The sequence below is a fragment of the Archocentrus centrarchus genome, chromosome 11 (assembly GCF_007364275.1).
Source record: "Archocentrus centrarchus isolate MPI-CPG fArcCen1 chromosome 11, fArcCen1, whole genome shotgun sequence".
Taxonomy (NCBI): Eukaryota; Metazoa; Chordata; class Actinopteri; order Cichliformes; family Cichlidae; genus Archocentrus; species Archocentrus centrarchus.
Window position 1 is genome coordinate 19,766,247 of NC_044356.1, and position 22,563 is coordinate 19,788,809.

A 22,563-nucleotide genomic window follows, 5' to 3' on the forward strand; every position below is an offset into this window, starting at 1 on the left:
GAAAGTGCTGATCTACTGGGATTTTCCCACACAGCCGTCTCTGGGGTTTACAGAGAATGGCACAAATGAGATAAAATATCCAGTGAGCGTCAGTTCTCTGGATGAAAACGTCTTGTTGATGCATGAGCTCAGAGGAGCATGGCCAGACTGCTTTGAGCTGATAGGAAGACAACAGTAACTCAAATAACCACCCATTACAACCAAGGTATGTGGAAGAGCATCTCTGAGCACAAAACACGCCAAACCAATAAAGATTGGACAATAGAAGATTGGAAAAATGTGGCCTGGTCTGCTGAGTCTCAGTTTCTGCTGTGACATCTGGATGGTATGCTTATAATCTGCTATAAACAGCATCAAAGCATGGATCCATCCAGCCTTTGATCAGTGGTTCAGGCTGCTGAGGGTGTAATGATGTTTGGGCCCCTTAGTCCCAACTGAGCATTGTTTAAATGCCACAGTCTACCTGAGTATTGTTGCTGACCATTTCCAACCCTTTATGACCACAGTGTACCCATCTTCTGATGGCTGCTTCCAGCAGGATAATACAGCATGTGTCAAAGCTCAGATAGTCTCAAACTGGTTTCTTGAACATGAGCAATGAGGTCACTGTTCTCAAATGGCCTCCACAGTCATCAGATTTCAATCCAATAGAACATCTTTGGGATGTGGTGGAACGGGAGATCCAAATCATGGATGTGCAGCTGACAAATCTGCAGCAACTGTGTGATGCCATCATGTCAACAACATGGACCAAAGTCTCTGAGGAATGTTTCCAGCACCGTGTTGAATCGACACCATGAAGAATGAAGTGATCTCTGGTGAGTGTATTTATGTCTATGTTTAGCTTAATTTGAGCTATACTCAAATGTTTTATTTTGCTCTGTACACTGAACATATTTAGCACAAGTTTTCTTGTCATATTTTACAGTATCTTAAAACATGATTTCAGTTTCTAAGTAGCAAGCAAGAAACATAAATGCATACTGAATGTTAAATATATAGTCATGTAATATGTGCCTATACCAACAGACAGTACATAAAAGCAGCTGTAAACAGAGTAACAAAGTACAGAGCTCATTTTCACAGACTAATAGTTTTATTTCAGATATCACAGTGAAATAAAAATGTGAGGTATTTCAGCATTTAAACAACTGTGTTCATTGAAAAGCTAAACTACAACCGGGTAAGCAATCAGGCAATACAAAACAACACAAGTCATATTTAATAGAACTAAACAATTTTGCCAAAGAAAGTATAAAAAGAAAATGTAAAGTTTACAGATGACATTGATTATAAGTCTACAGATGTAAGTGTAAACAGCAACTGATGAGTCCCATCCTGAATGATAATCACAAATATTTTCATTGGTGACTTATACAGATTCAGAATGCTTTATATGCATATACAAATATGCAACAATGGCAGAACATTTAGACTTTGCCATAAAAAAGTAGACACATCTCCCCACTGGAGAGAGCCAAAAGCTGAAATGTGTAATTAAATCAAATACAAAAGTTTTAACATCAAGTAGCACGAATAGTAGTTTTATTTCATATATATGTAAACCAGCTCATCGTGCCATGAATGCCGCCATAGAACAAAGCTGGGCGTCCTGTGATGTTTGATAAATAAATACTGAATAATTCCTCAGCATTCACAGTTTGGGAGTTTACAAACGGGGGGATGTGTTAAATAAGATGAAAAGAAGCCTCCATCTCTTTCTGACTCATAGCCGAAATAGCGACCTCAGTGCCCCCCCGGTGACATTCAGAATTCCAGGCACGCTGTTCCAATCAGCCCAGCAACAGTCGTGCTGTTGGGCAAACTGTATGCCTCGCCACACTTGGAAACTCGACTGGATTCTCAAGTTCCCCTTTGACCCTCTGGAGTACACGGTTTACAACATTGGCCTACTCCCCAGTTTTTGTTTTTTAAAGAGTATTCACAAAGATAAAGCACATATAGTCTTAAGACGCTCAAAGTGAGGAGAGAAAATCTTTCAAGCCCCCCTTGCTGCTGCCCTGGTTGTCCTCTCGCAGGAGAATCTTGCTGAGACGTTGGACAATCCAGTTTTTAGGTTTAGGAGACTTGGAGGAAGCTGAACCTGATCCTGAAGTGCTGGAAGAGGAGGAGGAGGATCTGGAGGGAAAGAGAGAGGAAGAAAAATTAAGAAGCAGTAACTTAAGATTTTGTTGGTTAGTAGGAAATGTTAAAAGCATGCTGTCTCCCGCCACATAGAACCAACACGTACTGCTCGTACATCTGCTCTTCCCTGAATGCTGACTTAATAGAAACTCAGTCATTCAAATCCTGACATGCCTGACACATCATGACTGCAACACCAACTAAGGTTAGTCAACTAAACTTTTAGCTCTGCAGACATTAGTAGCAGAAAACCAAAATAACTTACCTAGGTGTATGAGCAGGTGTCCTACCCTTGCCAGGAGTCTTGGGGGTATTCATGTTGGATTTGCTGGTTGACTGTGGGGTTTTGTGCTTGCCAGCACTCCCTGGTGTGCTGTGGGTCCTGGCGAATGTAGCTATAAAATCCCTGTTCATCCCCTTGTACCTGGATGTCTTACTGCAAGTATGGCAGGTGGCCATCTGGGATAAGGAGAAAGGAAAGGAACATATTCATTAATAATGCATGCGCTGTGTCTGCACTGCTCTCATACACAATGAGGTTTTGAGGTAAAGACATACATGCATCCCCACAGGAGTGCTTGGAAGGAAATTCCTTGAGACTACTTCTGTATAATTTCAACAACTAATGTAGAGAGGAAGGTGAAGCTTTTTGTCATTCTAGTTATTAGTTTTCATCAAACTCAGCATTTCCAGAGTTTTATGGCTTTCTCTGGGTCACACAACGGTTTGCTGCGGACTCGGGCACGACTAGCTGCAATAAAAAGCATTCACATGCCTCAGGTGACACAGGCCAGCCCAAGAGCCTCACAGATGTCAGGGACACGCACTAACATCTCACAGCTGAGGAAACGTTTACAATGAGGTACAGGAAGCACATTCATGACATGAGATTCACTGAACAGATGAGGCTATTCCCATTGGGCCATGCCAAAGATAATTTTACCTATGAACACAGAGATATGAAAATAGTTGGACTGGTCAAAGCAGGATAGGAAAACAATGTGTTTAGCCTATGAGATGGCAAGGTGGGGCTGTTGCCATGCAGTTTTGCCAATTCAGGGTAAAGTTTATGGTATTCAACAGATCATATGCCCACAGAACTTTGTGCTCAAGCAAAGCAAAACTATACTGATGATTAAACTAGATATATTATGCTTATATTCAGCTCCATATTTTTATTCTCGGACTCAAATAGCGTAAGTTTGCATGACACCCGGATGCCATCAGAGACACTGTTTAGTTCTTTATGGTTTAACTCTATAACATTTTTTACTCACAACTACTGTGATGCTTTAGCCGAGACTACCATTTCTGTAACTCAAATCATATATATTCAAATCAAATTTCTGACACATTGCATTCAAATAAAAAGTAAACTCCATGTAAGGAAAAACAAGCAGACACAGAGTTAAAAGGTGGGACTAAAGGTCAGGAGATCCTTGAAATTTAATACAATGTGCATCCTTAACTCCTGGCTTATCGCTCTGTGTTGCAGTAAAATGGCTCAGTGCATGAAACAACAGTCACAATAAATCAGTCAATCATCAGTGATTATTCAAATAAGTTAATGAACCACAATGTGACCGAGTCAAACTGACAAACAGATAAACAAAATAACTACCTGCTATGGTAAGTCACAATCACTCCATCTACAGTATTTAGCAGAATCTTTTTCTCAACTGCATCCCATTACAAGACAAAAAAATCTGATCATCCCAGCATCAGCTGCTCTAATTATGAGATATGCGTCTTTTTTTTTCTCCTGCTGTATTAACAAGCTTCAACTAACTCCAGCACAGAAAAATAAAGTTACACTTTTTTTTTCTCTGAAGGAAAACTTTAACTTTAATTAATGTTAAAAAAAAAACTCAACATTCCTCCAAAACCCAAGTTAAAAAAAAAATAAAATCCCAGCAGTCTCAGAAACTATCCAGAATTGCCACAAGGTTAGAAGTGGTTTGAACAAAGCACCACTGCAGAGGTCAGCAAGTCTGAGGCAAGCCTGTTGAGTCCTGAATGCTGATGAGATGGGAAAAACTCACCGACACAAACGTAGCCATTTCAGATTCTGACAGGTGTCTACTGCTGAGTGCTGGAGAGTTGGGTTTCAGTGAACCAGCGCTATTGACTTCCGAGTTCCTTTTCGTTTTTACCGAAGCCTTAGAGAAGTGTTTACTACAGGAGCCTGCATGTCCTGCTTTATAGAGACCAAGCCAAGCAACTGACCCACCCATCTGTGCAGAGGGGTGTGGCTCAAAAGAGGACTGACCAATGCTCTGTCAAGGAGATGGACTAAATAAACCAATACTCTCTTTAGAGAATATATCACAGTATTACTTCTACATGCAAAATATTTTGATAAAGTTTATCTGTTGATAAAAGGACCTAACTCAGGGTAGTTCAATTAACTGCATGTCAGTAAATACTCTTGAATTACTGATGACTTTTATGCTCTTTATTACAACATTTACTCTTACTCTAGATGTGGAACATTTCCAATGTTCAAAGGATCAAATACTCAGAACTTCGTGCTCAAGCAAAGAAAACTGTACCGATCATTCAATTGGATGTATTATGGTCACATTCAGCTCCATATTTTTATTCTTAGACTTAAAAGAAGCAGCTTTGCATGAACATACATAATAATCCTTGTTTATGTTTAAATAAGTGTTTGGTGCAGCCCCTCATTTCATCTGTCTGAAACATACCATTTATATTTATGTATTTATATTTCTTCTGATTGGCTGCCTCTTGCAAACAGAAAGTTTCAGCAGCAGGGATGCAACTCCTGTGCTCACAGAGAGCCAAAATGAGAGTCATCTGTCTGAACATGAGCGTTTAGAACAGTCTGAAGGCTCACAGGGATCACTCAGCTGTATGCTGACCCTATTATTTAAATGTTAGGCCATGTTTAATATGAGCATTCACCACTGTGACAGTACGTGTATGACAGAAAATAAGGAAAGGCAGAATTGGTGACCTTTCAAGAGAGAGAACATCCAGCACTAAAAATAGTTTCATCAAACTCAGTATCCTAAACTTGAAATAACTGATGCTCTTCTTATATTAGCAAAGTAGGCGCACAAAGTCTGCAGCAGCCACACGCAAAGAAATGCATTAAAATTAAAAAGGTTTGGGTGCATAAGGATGTTATACTGGAACTATTTTCTGGTCATATAGAGATATTTCAGACAAATGGATAAAGTGATGATGAACAATGTGACACTGAACATCAGTTAAGAATTTAAACAGTTAAAATATTTGCATGTCACAAAACCACTAATAACTTCATTTGGTTGGATTTCCACTAAAACAATACTTTCATGCAGTTCATAAACACTCCTTGCATGCAATTGCATCATTAGATGACAAAAAAAAAAAAAAATGATTTGAGCAAGAACAGACAGCAAGATGATTTCCATACTTTGAAAATCCAGTGAGAGCCAGCGATGCGCTTAAAAAGAAAATAAAAAGTGGTAAGCTTTGAGAAATTCTTGGCATTGATGTGCAGTAATGTGCTCGTATTGTGGTTGTGGGATGTGGAACCATCAAAGTTACATGCAGAGATTGAATGAAGCACATGCATCAATCCAATTTTAATCTGACTTCTCCCATCCACTTACATACAGTTACTTACACAGAGCGTTGCGATGACCAGTGTTTACTAGAGTTCATATTGTGCAGCAGCTTTATTGCAATTTTATTTAATCTTCCCATCACCACTTCCTGTTTTTCCCTGCTATGATCAAACAATTTATTCCCATAGATCATTAAATTTTAATCTAACCAAATCTTAACAGGATGCTGGCAGGGCATCATTAAACAAAAACTATTTGTTCTTCTGTTATAAACGGTATAGTCTTAACTGTAAGTGATAAGAGCTGTGGACACTTGACAACCTAGATTTTAGTATTTCAAATTCAGAAGACTGTCAAATGATTACCAAGGGGAGGGCAGGGGGCTTAGGAAAAAGGTGCACATGGTTAATGGTGGGCTGGATCAAACAGACAGACAGCTGGCTGCAGATGGATGTTTGCAGCCAGAATGACCTCATGCTGTTTATCCTCTTGTCCTTGCTATCATCAGGTAGCCTGAATGAAACACTGATATGGCAGGCCATAAGAAAAGAAATCTTTACTTAATAAAAAAGTGTTTGCATCTAAGTGCACAGTGGAGATGCTAATCAGCAGCTGGAAAGTGTTGAGGAAATGACCCTGCCCATTTCAAAACAACAAGGACAATAAGGCTGTTTAATAGTGATAAGAAATCATAATAACTTAAAATGCAGTCCCTCCAGTCACGTGCACTCAGTTAATTTACGGTAATCCTTCAATATGCAGCGTATGCACTTGGAGAGGCAACATGTGAGTCTGTGGCAGAGAGAGATCCGATTTCCTCATCTTGGGATTCTGGCAGCAGACAAACCAGCGCAGTGGCCGATCAAGCATAAGGCTAATGCGGATAAACAAGCACCTATATGCACCTCAAGGGATATTAAGGACAACTGTTTTGTTTTGTTTTTTTTTTTTTGCACAAAGTTGAATTCCTGTTCAGTTTCATGCCATGATTGTAGTACTTGCCAGCAGCATATAATTGCCTCTAAACTGAGCAGTCTAACAGCAGCTCTTTCTGCATATTGAAAATATCAAATGAGCTTCCAGCTTTCTTTCTCATACCATATATGTGCTTGTGTTTTCATTTAAACATGAAATACAGACTGCCACAGTAACAGATACACTTAACCTTGATCCCCTACACATTTATCACATCTGTTTAGCTCTGTCAGTCACGCACAGTGCATGGGCTGTCAGCACCTGCTGTTCATCCTTTAAATCATGAAAAAAAGACTGTGCATTTGTTTTAAATCATTTCAGATTGACAGCAGCACTAAATTTCCTTTCTATCATTATTACAAAGACTGAATAAAGCTCTGAATTTAGTGAAGAGTCATGCATTAATGCACAACTTCAGACAAAAGAACTCCAGGACTCCAAGTTATGCAAAGATATAATGGTATGAGCTTTAAATGAGTAAAGCTGAAATTTCTCAGTGAGAGGATTGTAGCTGAATCTCTGCCAAGTCGAATGTTGTGTGTAACCCAACACTGTGACAAATGAGAGCAGAGAGTTTAACACTCTTGGAGTCATAAACAAAAAACAGAACAAAATATTCTAACAGACCTTTCATTTTTGTTTCCAGAGCATCCGAACCTTTCTTCCAACATGCGACAAACATTCCTGCACTTTCCGACTGCTCGTTTTCATCAAGAAGCAGTCAAAATTGTTTGTGAAATAGCAAAATGACACACATACACACAGAGACCCACATAAATCAATTCTGCAGATGGACCTTTCCTGCTAATAATAGCCTCTGCTCCATAAATACCTCCCTTCCCATCTTTCTCTATGCTGCCAAAAGTCAGCTTGGGTTGATTAATTTGACCTTAGCAGTGCAATACTGCCCAAGAGGAGGAAGATGAGTAGAGTAACACAATGAGGGACAGAATTAGGTGCCTGTTAAGACTCCTAAAGTAGAAAATCAGTCCTGTAACTGTTTCTGAGTGCCAAATGTTGACTGTGTGATGAGATGTTCCTGGTTCTGTGAACGTCGAAGTATGAATATCCACATACGCTGCGTGTGAAAGTCATTCAAGACCACATCAATACAACACAATAAAGCTGAAAGCAGAAGAGCAGTTGGGGATCAATATGTGGCAAGCAGTATAAACTTTCCTCTCACCACAGCCTCGCACTGTGATTGGATGCCACTTAGTCACACTGTCTGGAGGCAGGCAGGCTGGTAAATACACAGAGACACCTGATCTGTATGCAGAACTGCTGCACACTGCCATTAAAAAAAATAAATATATAAAAAAAAAATATATATTATATATATATATATATATATATATATATATATATATATATATTCCTCTCTTTCTCTCTCTGTTGTCAGTGATAAAGGTCACAATTTATCCTGCATCACACTAGCGACTCAGCCTCAGAGCCAAAAACAGCAAAGGCTGGAGGACAGCTATAAAGATGTTAACTGATGACTTACCAACAGTCCTCAACAAATTGGAATTTCCAGTCAGCCAGATTAGATAAACAAATAAAAACATTGTGTTTCAAACTCATCTTAATTCTTAATAAGAAATCTCATGAGTTTTTAATGAACATCTGTAGCCTATGCTAATCTGATTGCCAATACTTCACAGTCATAAGTGTTTGAAAGCTATTTTAGATGTGGAAATAAAAAAATAAATAAATAAATATTTAGTGTTGTGCAAAAGTCTTGTATGTTTCGAATGTGTTGAATGTGGTTTAGAGCAATAGTTCTCCAGGCTTTTTGAAGGTCTTTCAAAGTTTTTCTTTGGCCATCAAAGCCGAATCATACGAATCATTCAAGCATAAAAAGATACCTAAATTCAAGGGATGAACCAGTGTTGTGCCTACATATAAAACACAGCAATGAATCAAGCTGCATGTTTTGTCACTAACAGCCTGTCAGAAAAAACACAATTTATTTCCATTTCTTTAGTTGAATCTATGAAAAATACCAAAGATAGCACAGTTTGACAGGCATAAAATACTATTTTTTAACTGAAAAAGTGATTTCCAAAGAGCTATTTGCCAAAAACTTGGCATGTCTTGGTCTGGTGTGCAGTGTGTTCTTAAAGAATTTGAGGAAACTAGAAAAGTGGAGGACAAAAGAAGTGGCAGGCCTAAAAACTATCTACAGCAGAGTAACAGTATCAACAAGTCATGTCCTTAAAATAGGAAAGAAATCCAGCAAAGACCTGACACAGGACCTGAGAGATCTGGCCCTTCAGTTGATCCAGCTACTCTTCACTGAAGCCTCATCACAAATAGTCTCAGTGGAAGGGTGGCTGTCAAGAAGCCATTATTAAAGAAGGGAAACGGGGAGAAAAGGCTGAGGTAGGCCAAATTACACAAGAACTGGACTGAAAATAAGTGGCAACAGGTCTGATGGAGTGATGAATCCAAATTTGAAATTTTTTATTCAAAATCATCATCATCATGTATGAAGGAGGTCCGTAGAGAGGTACAAGCGTGAGTGGCTGCAGCCATCTGTAAAACACAGTGGAGGCTCTGTCATGTTTTGGGCTACATTTCAGTCAGTGGTGTTGGGGATCTTATCAAAATTGATGGAATTATGAACACAGAAAAGTACCATCAGATTTTGATCCACCATACAATACCATCTGGAAGATTCAAAGATTCAAAATCTTTATTGTCATATGCACAGTGAAGAAACATTGTTTCCCTGTACAATGAAATTTGTACTTTGCTGCCCATACTGGATGTCTAAATACCAAAAATAGATAAAATTAAGCATGCAATAAAAATAAATATAACTCTCAAAGAATAACAAGTTATGTACATTGCGCATATATCCTATGTTGCAACAGTCCATGGTAAAAATGGTCTGAACATACATGTGCAGCTGTATGCAGACAAATAAACAGTGACAGTCAAGTGCAGTAATGTCTACGAGGGAGTTATCAGCGCAGCTGTTTGGGAGTCTAATGGCCGTGGGAAAGAAAGAGTTCTTTAGTCTGGTAGTCTGGAAAGCATGTGACTGGCAACAGCTTTATTTTTCAGCATCATAATGATACCAAACACACTGCCAATGCCAAAAATATACCTGGATAGAAAAAAAACCCACAGTCATGGACTAGCCTACCCAGAGCCTGGACTTCAACATTATTGAAGCAGTGCGGGATCATCTTGACAGAGAACAGAAGAAAAGGCAGCCAACATCCAAAGAAGAGCTTTGAATGTCCTTCAGGAAGCCTGGAGAACTATTCCTCAAGGCTACTTAAACAAAACGACAAGAAAGCTGCCAAAGAGAGTTCAGGCTGTGCTGTACTATAAAGGTGACAATACCAAATACTGACTTGCAAGGTTATTAGAACTGTACAAACTCTGTTTTTGCCTTAAATATGGTATTTCCATTTATGTTTGCATATGTTTTAATAAATCACTGCATCTATTTCCAATTTTCACCAGCAAAATATAAAGAAATGAGAGGTGGATCAAGACTTTTGCACAGTACTCTATAATAAAATCTGATTGAAATACTTCTCAAAGTCCCTCAGACATTGTCTGTTGAAGTTCATGCAAACCAGACACTACAGATTTATTAAAAGCATGCAGTTATTTTCAGAATACAACGGTGACATCTCTCTTCCTAACAGCCTACAGCAGTTTGTATTTTTAATATTACAAAAAAGGCTAAATAAAATGTTTCCACAGAGTAAAATTTACACAGTATCTGATTGAAGATATAACTGAGCAAGTCCAGCTGTTCTGAGCATAGGTGGGGTTTTGAAGCTGAGGAATAAACAAACGAGCCCAGAGACAGATCTGGATTTAGAACTCTTCCCTGATTATTATAGAGGTGACGAATGGCACGTACGTGGCTTTTCAGAAGATGTGCAGCGAATGCCATTAATGCACACACGTGCTGACAGATTCGATTTCAGAAGCCATATACTTCAAATGCTGGTGAGTGAGGATGAAAAAGCTGGACAGTGTTGGCTTCCTAACAATCTTACAGTTAAAGCTTCAAATGGAATTCCCAAGTTCCACACCAGACTTTTAATAGTGGTGTCAGGACAAAATTAGGTGAGGCTGAGAGGGTAATTGAGAGATGACATGATGTAATGGTACTGCTTTAGGTTCTCTATAAGGGTTTTGGCACATGATGACAGCGGGGAGAAGAAACTGTGGATGCATAAAAGCAGTAATAAAAATTTATACTGTGCATATTTTTTTTGTTTGTTTGTTTTGCAAGGATGTCAGTTTGCCATAACTGCTGCATGTACACGTTTCAAATGGTTTACTTAAATCCCCATAGACGTGGCACAAGAGTGAGCATTTCCACCTGCCAATGAGACTCCTCTATTTGTAAAACTCACTTTCATCTCTGCCCCCCCCCCCGCCCTCCCTCAGTGGAACTTTTTCTGCTCCCTGACAGCAAACAGGCAAAACACCAGCTAGACATCGCTGCCTCCTGTTTCTTATCATCTCCTCAAGTGGCACATTTTTCAGTAAAGAGAAGAGATGGCCAAGAAAGGAAGGAGACATGGAGAAAGACGAGGATAATGAGAGGTCAGATTGTGGTCAGGTACATGCGCTGAGGTAAAACTTAAGAGAGAAGTAACAAGGGAGACCAGAGTGTATAAGGAAAAAAAAAACCCCAAAAAACAGTGGAACAGGGGGTAAGAGGACGAGAGGCAGTCAGTGAGGTCCAGATAAAGTGGTGACTTAAACCACAGATTTCACTCACGTCAAAAAGAAATGGCTCTTCTGGGAAAAATGAAGACATTTAGAAAGCATAGAATGACAGAGAAAATACACATTCAGTAAATGTGCCTGTGCACCTGTCTTCGTAAAAGGACCAATAGGAAGATTTAAGTCCTAGGTATACACTAACCACCCAAAACAACATAAAAGCACAGAATACATTTTCCTTGTGACAAGCAACTCTGCTGGGAAGTATAAAACTAAACTCAAGGAGGAAGGAGAGAAGAATGCAGGAGGAGAATAGGCTATTCTTCGCTCCATTTAGGGTCTCTGCCTCCTTTGTGGGGCTGCATCCAACCTATTCCCAGATCCACTGCTGGATAACCTGCCCAGCATGCATAAACAAAGTGATTTATAATAGCACTAAGACACAACTTCACAGAGCTGAGGAAAGCCTATCATGCACTGACATCCAGCACAAGGGCAGCACATACACACACACATCCTAAAAGGCAATAGCAATATGGTGTGAAATAAAGAGGATTTAAACCCTGGAGTATAAACACTGCAAACCGCTTGTGTGCATATAAATTTGGATTTACTGGTCCAGTGTTCCTCCTCAAATTTTGCACACTTACATTTTAGCTAGAACAGGGACATTTACTGTAAAAAAAAAAAAAAAAAAAAAAAGGGAAATTTACTGTAAAAAAATGCAATCTTATAAAGCATGTGGATGGAAAATGGCACCTATGATAGCAGTGTGCAGCATGTATACAGCATGCATGTACAGGAGTATGCACACAAAGCGTTACACTGATAATTACTGCAAAGACTTACAATGAAATATGACCCGGAGCAACTACTTAAGAGGAATCCAAATTTGAGATTATAAAACTATCATAAAAATACTGACTTGCCAAAGTGTCTCACAAAAAACCCCCCAAAACATCCACACAAAGCTCTCCTAATTGTTTTGACACTTCCAAGAACAAATGAGAGCACAAGCGAAATGAGTCTCTGGAGCTGCAAATACTCATACCCTGTTTTAAATAAACACCTGTCTCCAGCTCCAAAAAAAAAAAAAAATACACACAAAAGTAAATTTACACATCAGTGTGTTGTATAATGCCTCCTTTTCTTCCTCTGTGTGTCCTGTGGCTGACCGTAAGAAGAGCCTGATATACTGTGTACACAGTCATAACACTGACATAAAACAATAAAATGATGAAGCAATAACAGGTGCCAAATTGATTGCTCACTGTGACACATCGTCTCATTCTGGTGGCGTTCAAAGACCTGTCGATAGTATTTTTTATGCATTTGAGAAATAATGAAATAATCATTGTCCTATTATGACTAAGCTGTTGTCTTTCAAAAGGACACCAGTCTTTTTATCCAAGCTCGTGCTGAGCCCCCTCTTCCTGTCAGAATTGCTGTGCTCTTTTCATCAGCATGGAGTCAGGGTGACAAACAAATGGAAGCTTTTCACATTCCCCCTTCTATCTTCACCATTCTATCAATCTGTATTTTAAGCAAGCTGAGCACAAGTGTATGATGACCCGTATATATAGCTTGACTTGCGGTCTCTTGAACCTCCAGTACACGGGCAGGATAGTGACCATGAAAACAAAGGTTAAAAATACCTTAGAGGACATTCTTGGAGGGTGTATTGGTTTACTAGGAAGTCATGTGACGGGCAAACATCGACACTGATGATTGTTGGCAAATGAGTGAATGGAGATGTGCATAATCACGACTCAATGTCTTTAAGAGTGGCCTTCAGTGAACAACACACAACATAGTTATGTTTGGCTATGGGTTTAACAGGAGAGCCACACACGCTTAAGGACAGAATGTCGAGGACTGGGTGCACTACAGGTGTTAGAGGTGTGATGCACACACTTAATTAGGCTTTTATTAGGCTTGCTAAGTTAGACCCCTTTTCACTTCTGAACTGCCTGAAGTCTTTGTGGGAAAGATTCGACAAGGTGCTGAAAACATTTTGGTCCACGCTGACATGATAGCATCTCACAGTTGCTGCAGATCTGTCAGCTGCACATCCATGATGTGAACCTCCCATTTCACCACATCCCAAAGGTGCTTTATTGGACTGAGATCTGGTGACTGTGGAGGCCATTTGAGTTGAGTGAACTCACTGTCATGTTCAAGAAACCAGTGTGAGATGATTTGAGCTTTGTGGCATGGTGGCAGAAGATGGGCACACTGTGGACACAGGGGGTCAGTAACAATACTCAGGTAGGCTGTGGGGTTTAAATGATACTCTGTTGGTATTAAAAGGCCCATAGTGTGCCAAGAAAATATCCCCCACACCATCATACCACAACCAGCCTTAACTATTGATACAAGTCAGGATGGATCAATGCTGTCATGTTGTTCACACCAAATTCTGGTCCTACCATCTGAAAATCACAGCAGAAATTGTGATTCTTAAGATCTGGCAATTTTTCTAGCATTCTATTGTCTAATTTTGGTGAAACTGTGTGAATTGCAGCCTCAGTTTCCTGTTCTTATCTGACAGAAGTGGCAGTGGGCTATAGCCCATCTGCTTCGAGGTGTAACATGTTGTGCATTCAGAGATGCTCTTCTTGGTTGTAATGAGTGGTTATTTGGGTTATGGTTTTCTTCCTATCAGCTCAAGACTGTCTGGCCATTCTCCGCTGACATCAACAAAGTATTTTTTACTAAGAGAACTGCTGCTCACTGGATATTTTCTCTTCTTTGGACCATTCTCTGCAAATCATGGAGATGGTTGTGGTGCTATTATTGTGTTATTTTAGCACTCTTATTGTAATCTCTCTAAACGGTTTATCAGTATAAAACATTCAGGGGGAATTTAGCCATTTTTGCAATATGACAAGATATCAGCTTCCTGTACTCCTTGCATTAGAGGGTTATGAGAATGTTGCTGTAGTCAACATTAACAACTACTCTGAACATGAACGCTGGGCTGCATGTGATTAATCAGTACAGGAGTCTCTGTCATGTTGACCCAAGCGAAACCTAAAACACTGTTCTTAGCCACATTGCTTCTGAAACCACTGAAAACCACAACATACATCCACAAAAATGTTAATATTTAATTAAAAATACTGTATTATACTGTAAAATTTACAGTAGCTTACTGTAAAAACAAAAATTCTTCCTCAAAGACTAAAGGTACAGGTTGAAGTAGTTGAACATTGTGCTTACATTCTTTCTTCATTTATTTAACAAGTACTTTTTCTTGAGAACTGCAATATAATTAATTTTATTATTTATTATTTATTACTGGACTTCCAGATTTTGACACCAGTACAAAGAATTATTAATAGATTTAGAGAAAAAACAAGTATGGAACTCCGAGGTGCAGTGCGTGTAGCTTGTTCATCATGCTATCATGTTGAGTTTGACCCAGGGTCTGATAACTCCCCTCATCAGACCCTGGAGCTCACCTTCACAACAGTCCATGAAAGTAGAAGTGCTGCATATGAAAATATATTACAAGGTCCCAACTCTTTTTGCAGTCCATCATTTGACTCCTTTCAGCTCATCTACCTGCCTTTCTCTCTCTTACCCCTTTTAATATTTCCAATTTCCTTCTGCAGTTATTCCTCTCACTATCTTTTTTTAAATTCATGCTCCCTCTCTCATTCTCTGTCTACCTTAGTCCTCAGAGTCAACAGATACAAAGTGGAGAGTAGCTTCAAAGTGCTTTGTGTGGTGAATACCTGCATAGCAAATGAAGCAGACCAGATTTTAATGATGTAGCAACATTTCCACTAAAGCTGCTCTTCATTAGGCTGATGTCAACTCACTAGAGGGGCTCTTCAATGCTATCATTGATGCTGGGCGAAATGACCCTATAGCTGCATGCTCCATCACTAGCTTCCTCATCTAAATGGGTTTATCAGTAGAGTGGGTGGGTGCTGGCCAAAATCAGTTTTTACATGTTATTCTTGCTCAGTGCCATCCACTGAGAGGACAGACAAAGGGGACCACTGTAACAATTTGGGGAAGGCTGTGGGATGAACAAAGTGAGTGTTGACAAAGCACTCTATAGCAACATTAGCTCTTACAGTTAAGCCTAATGGGAGCACTGTAAGGCTGGGGCAGTAAGTGGAGCACCATAATGATACCAGACACTTTCTGTGGAATGAATACTAATGACTTCATTGATCTAAATGGCAAAAACGGCTTGAAAAAATACATTAAGTGATAATGCAGGACTAGTTAAGTTGAATGATAAACTGATCTTTTTTTTGGGGTGGGTGGCGGGTCCACTAGTGTGAAGTTGGGCTGCACTATGGTGCGGTGGTTAGCACTGTCACAGCAAGAAGGTCCTGGGTTTGAATCCAGAAGTAGAGTTTGCAGGAACTCTGTGGCTTCCTCCCACAGTTCACATACATGCATGTTGGTGATTCTAAACTGGCTGTGACAGACTGGTGACCTGTCCAGGGTGTATCCAGTTGAGATAAGCTCTAGTCCCCTCTCTGCAACCCTGAATTGGATAAGTGATCTGAAGTCAACAACAGCTACAGGTGACTCAGAGGTTTGAGCAATCGGAAGGTCGAGTGTGAGTGTGTGTGCTAACGTTAGACAAGGTGCTTACATACAGAAAAAAGCCCTTGCGTGAATGTGTGTGTGATTAAGTGAATGAGGCTTGTAGTAAAAAGTGCTCTGAGCGCTCAGTTAGATTAGAAAAGCACTACATAAGTACCGGTTAATTTACCATTTATAGAATAATTGGTCAAGTCCATACTAAAGTTCAAATGATAACTGAGAGGGTAAAATCATTAGAATATTGTGGGTTGTCAGAAGCACCAGTGTTAGTAGCAATTTTCATTAAAAAAATGACATAATGCACAAATAAGTCAAATTGCAGCAGATATAACAAAATAACTACTGACCTTTAGTTTAACACCACTATAGCTGAGGACACCGTTCAGCCTCACAGCTGAGCTTATTTAGTTAACTGAAAACTCAACATAGTGAAGCATTTACCACATAACAGGAACAAACTCCCAGACATAACCAGGGGTGTGCTCTGCGCTTTCTGCGCAACGCGCTCGTTATTGACCATGGACCTCACGACAACGTGGGTCGTATCGAGACGTTTCCGAAAACGTATATATGAAGGTGGCTGGATTGGCGCATTATTGGAATTGTTAGAATTGTTCATTATTAGGCCCGAGCCTCACGAAGTGATCGGCGAGGAGCCTATTGTATTCGCTCGCGCGAGAAACGAAAAAGGGTCAATGACGAGCGCAACGAGCTTTTTAAGTTTTTGTCTCTCGCCGCAATTTTGTTTGTGCATTCTTTCGCACAATCTTTGGCCGATCAGCCTCAAAATTTAATAACTTGTTTACTGAACCGGCCTGAACCCACAATTAGGGAATCAAGTTTCTAGGTGCAATAGCGCCCCCTACAGAAGCAAACAAAAATTTGTATGGAGGTCCAGAATTTTAGTTTCACTGAAATGCATGAAAATTTGTGTCAACATTCTTGACGTCATCCTGATCGAAAAAGCCAATTACACCCATACTCTATTTTCTAACACGTTTCCATGGCGGAGCCCGAAATGCCCCATTTTATTCTAATGGGAAAAAACGAAAAATCCCCCATACTAAAGTTTCTGCTTAGTTTGCCCGAAATACATGAAATTTGGTACACAGATTGCAGATGTCAGCCTGATCAAAAAAGTCAATCACACCTATGTCATATTTTGGACGCTGTTCCCATGACGATGCCAAAACTGCCCCTTTTTATCCCTATGGGAAAAAATGAGAAATTTCTTCGATAGAAAAATGACCATATCTTTTTCAAAACTGCATAGAAATGCCTGAAATTTGGTACACACATTCTTCACATTACCCTGAACAAAAAACCTACAGGTGAAAAAGATGTAATATGTAAGACGTTGCCATGGCAAAGTCCGGAAAATGGCATCTTTTTCCTTGAGTTACACAATTCATCCATTTCAAAATTTCACATGTAGCGTGCCAAAAAAACGGCTAAAACTGGCACGGCCGGAAAAGCACGGTCCAAATCGGCACCAGCACTTGGGCGGCGGCCGGCGAGGGCCTATTATCGCTGCTTGCAGCTTTAATTCTTATTATTCTTTCTGAGTAAACGATCGCTAATTTGACCCCCTGAACATATACGAAAAGTCACCAATTTTTCCATGCAAGCCAGGTCTGGTGAAACATTTTGTTTTTTATTGGCGCCATTAAAAACCTCAAAAAAGTGGCGAAACAGCGCCCCCTAGAATTTTCAAATTTTGCATTCCTATGGGAGGGGCAAAAAAAAAGTTGGTCGTAGAACGACGAAATTCGCGTCACAAAAAAACCATATGAAGACCGACAAAAAATTACATTATGGAGTTGCCGCCTGACAAACAGGAAGTCGGCCATCTTGGACTGAACTTTGACCTTTGCCGATTCAGCATTTTTGCACACCTCGTACTTGAATTAACTTGTCCTAGGGCATTAAACTGACTGGCACCAAAATCGCTCAGGAACATCTTCACAAGTTGGGCATCAAAAGATGTGCGAGGTTTTATAGAATATTCAACGGTGTTGCCATGGCAACCGCGTGAATTTGGTCTTCGTTTTTGTCTCTCGCCGCAATATTGCTTCGCCATTCGTTCGCACAATCTTTGGCCGATCAGCCTCAAAATTTAATAACTTGTTTACTGAACCGGCCTGAACCAACAATTAGGGAATCAAGTTTATAGGTGCAATAGCGCCCCCTACAGAAGAAAACGAAAATTTGTATGGAGGTCCAGAATTTTACTTTGTCTGAAACGCATGAAAATTTGTGTCAACATTCATGATATCATCCTGATCAAAAAAGCCAATCACACCCATACTCTATTTTCTACCACGTTGCCATGGCGAAGCCAGAAATGCCCCATTTTATCCCTATGGGAAAAAGTGAAATTTCTCCAATACTAAAATTTCAGCTTACTTTGCCCAAAATACATGAAATTTGGCTCACCGATTCACGATGTCAGCCTGATCAAAAAAGTCAGTCACACCTATGTCATATTTTGGACGCTGTTGCCATGACGATGACAAAACTGTCCCATTTTATCCCTATGGGAAAAAATGTGCAATTTCTGCGATGGAAAAATGACCCTTGCTTTCTCAAAAATGCATACAAATGCCTGAAATTTGGTACACGCATTCTTCACATCTCCCTGGACAAAAAACCTACCGGTGAAATAGATGTAATATGTAAGACGTTGCCATGGCAAAGTCCGGAAAATGGCATCTTTTTCCTTGAGTTAGCCAATTCATCCATTTCAAAATTTCACATGTAGCAGCCAAAAAAACCGCTAAAACTGGCACGGCTGGAAAAGCACGGTTCCAATCGGCACCAGCGCTTGGGCGGCGAGGGCCTATTGTCGCCGCTTGCGGCTTTAATTTAACATTGTATTTATTCAAACGTGTTGGGGAGATTGAGCTGCTTTGATGAAGTCTGGGAAAAACTTTAATATGCCTGTGTGTTAATGTCAGTTTGGCAAAATGCAGTGATTGTGGGCTCAGATACTCTACGGTCAAAAAGCGGTGATTTCCCTGATAAAATCAGGGGCATGCAAATGAGATCAAATTAAAAATAGTCCGGTAAATGAGTGTTCGGCGGATCACTGTTTTGGTGAAGGTGTCACTGGAAAACCGCTTTTAATGCTGTATTATTCGTCTTAAATATTTATATTCTCCTATCCACGGGTTTCTGGAAGAGCGTACGTGGCTGCCATGACAGACTGCTACTTCCACTGTTCGATTTTATACTTCTGGTTACCCAAAGTTAGAGCCAGAGGTAATGACAAAATTCGGTTACTTTGTGCTGTAACAGGCGGCTTTATTAGTTGGAACATGAGCTCGGATTCAACTTGTGCTGTTAGTTGTCACTACATCAGTCTGTACATTTTTTCAAATTATTTTATTCTGTAAATTTGTTTTTGTTTTGTTTTTTTTGTTTTTGTTTTTTTCCCCCAAATTATACTACCCAGTTGCACATCCTATTACTGTATTTTTTCCTTATGTTTTAAGTTTTCCTTTAATGTACAGCCTCTTATTTTTTTACGTTATTTTATTTATAGTGTGACACTACAGTATACAGCCTACATAAAGCTTAAACAATGCCTGCCTTCATGTAAACACGTAGCAGTTAGCAAGATGACAGCTGCGTGTCTCCCCGATCACAGCCTTCAGCCAGGGCAGTGTTTGTTTCAGTGATATACCTTCCACAGAATAGCTGCAGCATCACTGCATGATTTCCCTAATCGCGATACAGGAACAGCTGACTGTCTCCACCACTCCTCTTTCCCTTTGCATGACCCATGCTAAGCGCTTAGCTTGGCCGATGCGCTGGCTCGGCTCTACAGCTGCTTTAAGGAAAACAATGTTGCCTTGTTTGTTAAGCATTACTTTATTGATTTTATTGCTTTGAAGGTAATCTGGTGCTCTTATAATTACGCGATTTTCCCCGCCATCAACACCTTCGGAAAAAACAAGGTAACTGATGTGGATGTAGCTGACTTCAGGCCATAATTTCATGTCATTTACACAAGTGATGGGTGAGGCACTGTTACCTCGCTGCTTTTTAAAACATCCTTACAATGTCTCCACCTCCGATGTGGTACCATTTAGGCCAGGTAAAAAACTGCAGTGTTAAAATGTTAAACTGAACGGCAAGTGTGTAAGCCTGCAACCGTGAACAACAGCGCAAACGGAAGTAAACAACCGGTTTCCGCTATGAATTATGGGTAGTGGCGCGAAGTCAGGAATACTGTGGATAAAACCCATTGTAAGGAGAGGAAGGGGGAGAGAGTGGGGGCCGATTGTTAGAACGTGCACGTTCACACATGTAGGCGTACGTGGACGTACATGCACACGCATTGCTTTTTTCACACCTACATGCCATAATCATAAATCATAGATCACGCACGGACCCACACACGAGGACCCACATGCACGCGCTACTGTTTTCCCACCTCGGTGTGAAAGTCATAAATCATGTTTGAGGATAATGACCGTAATACTATGGCGATGGTACCTTGAAAAAGTAATCTGATTACTCCTTTAAAAAGGTAGCTTAGTTTACTGATTCCTTAATTTTAGAAATAAGTAAACTAAGTTAGATTACAAGTAACTTTATTAGTTACTTTCAACAGTTGCTGGTGTTGTGCCAAAAAGTGATCGTCTCCCATAAAGTGATTCCAATGTTGCTATGGGCTTTTATGTATGTCTTTGCTTATATTGGTAAATGAAGTGCAGTCAACATGATTTATGAAGGGCTTATATATAAATTGAAGACATACCTTGTTTTGCTAGAATCTTTAGGAGTCTGTGTTACATTATAATCTATCCAGTCCTTTTGGCCACTTAAAATGTCTGTGTAGAACTGTGAGGTTTGTTGCAATTTCTGCAGCCTTCTAAGCCAGATTTCTGTTTTAAAGACATTTTTAATGTCAATGACAGTGTTTACCTTGATTTAAAAAACTTGGATATAGAAGTCACTTTGCCAAAAACTGATTGCAGCTTCTACCTTGTGATAGAAATGCTGTTTCTCACTCACAATGACCTGATATATGTCAAACATATCTTGCATGAATGATGTTTCACTGATTACAGGTCAACAAGTAATTTACAGTGTGATGGAAAATTTTACTATAACTTCTATGTTGTTCAGCTATGGAGTGTGTGACCATAGAGTGACCGGTAGGTTGTAAAAACCAGATGCCTTATCTGTAACCTACACACACCCTTCCTCTCTCAGGACCCTCTGTGTTAATGGAGTCACATTCTTTAGTTTTATTGTCCTTTTGGTTAGTCTCTCTTTATGCAGGAACATGTAACTGGGTGAGGATCTCCTCTTCTTTATGGTTGGGTTAAGGAGGGGGAGAACAAGGGCGCGTAAAAGGGTATAAGTACATTGTGTTTCTGTGTAAGATTCAGAACTCACTTACATACTTCTCAGTGTGTGGGTGACTTCTCCTCGTACAAGTAATAAACCAGGTAAAGGAATCTTGTCTCTCATTTGATAAATAAATTTTCCATAACAACAATTTTGGCGATTGTCGGCAGGATCCAGTGAGCTTTTTCACGAAGGAACTGAGTGACGAGTCTTTGATCAAGCTGAAGGGGGGAAAAAAACGCTTCAGTCCTCCTGCATTTGCAAATTATAGACGAACTCGACTCTCCACTCCTTCGTTGGACAGCTGCCTCGATTCAACGACCCTGCCTTAGAGGCACGGCCGTAACACATCGCGTGAGAAAGATTCCACATAATTAAAATGGAGAAAAAGAACACATTCGAGGAGGCCTAATCACTTTAGGTTAAATAACAGAATTTGTTTTTAACCTCTTTTACACGCAGCCAGCCTGCGTGCCACCTGCTCGCTGACAGGTGTTACCCTTTTAGGCAGTCCCCCAATGTCTATTCAACCCCGACAGTGACAGATACAATTTTAATTTACCTTTTTTGTCAAATTTATCTTTTACCCCAATTTCTGTTTCCTTACACGTAGCAAGAAGAAAACCTGTGAGAGACATCTCACTAGGAAAAAATGGGATCCCAGGGAGGTAAGAATGTCAATCCTCCTTCCTACAGTGCCATATGCAAATGATATTCGGATCCATATTTCTTCTTTATAATTGGAATGTGTAATGTGGGTTAAAGAGTATGCACAGGAAAAAAGTGAAAATGTGTAAAATGGTTGAATATGAAAGATAAATTAAACGTTTGAGTGTTTGGAAAAATGGAGATGGGAATGTAGGAGTAAAAAATAAATAGTTAAAGAACTCGGCGGAGAGCGAGTTCTCAGCGGAGTTTTAAGTGGCAGAACAGCTGATGCCCTAATTAATGGAGTGGCGGTTTTGGGCCCACCTCCATATGTTATTTGTGATACCTCCATCTCTCTATGCCTTTTTGCACCCACCACCTCCACCTCTTCATTGCTTGTCTGCGGGTTGTGCTGCAGCAGCGGCTGAGACAGCTCCACCTCAGAAGAGACTTCAACATTGCTCTCCCTGTAGGAGGACAGACCAGATAGGCCGCTGCAAGCAGAGGCCTGAAGTGTGACAGCCATCACACTGAACTGAGCAGGAGGAGGAGGTGGAACCGGCACCAGAGGAACCAG

The 22,563-nt window shown here is 40.0% G+C and overlaps 1 protein-coding gene across 1 annotated transcript in view; it reads right to left on the reverse strand.

The window, feature by feature from the left end:
- Window positions 1–1,130: 1,130 nt before the first annotated feature.
- rmp24 (ribonuclease MRP subunit p24) overlaps window positions 1,131–22,563 on the reverse strand; it is a 37,557-nt gene continuing 16,124 nt past the window's right edge. The window contains exons 4-5 of the mRNA XM_030741418.1: window positions 2,411–2,604; window positions 1,131–2,139 (exon numbers count right to left, since the gene is read on the reverse strand). Coding sequence (XP_030597278.1) covers window positions 1,977–2,139; window positions 2,411–2,604 — 357 coding nt within the window. The 3' untranslated portion in view covers window positions 1,131–1,976. The remainder of the gene's footprint in view (window positions 2,140–2,410; window positions 2,605–22,563) is intronic.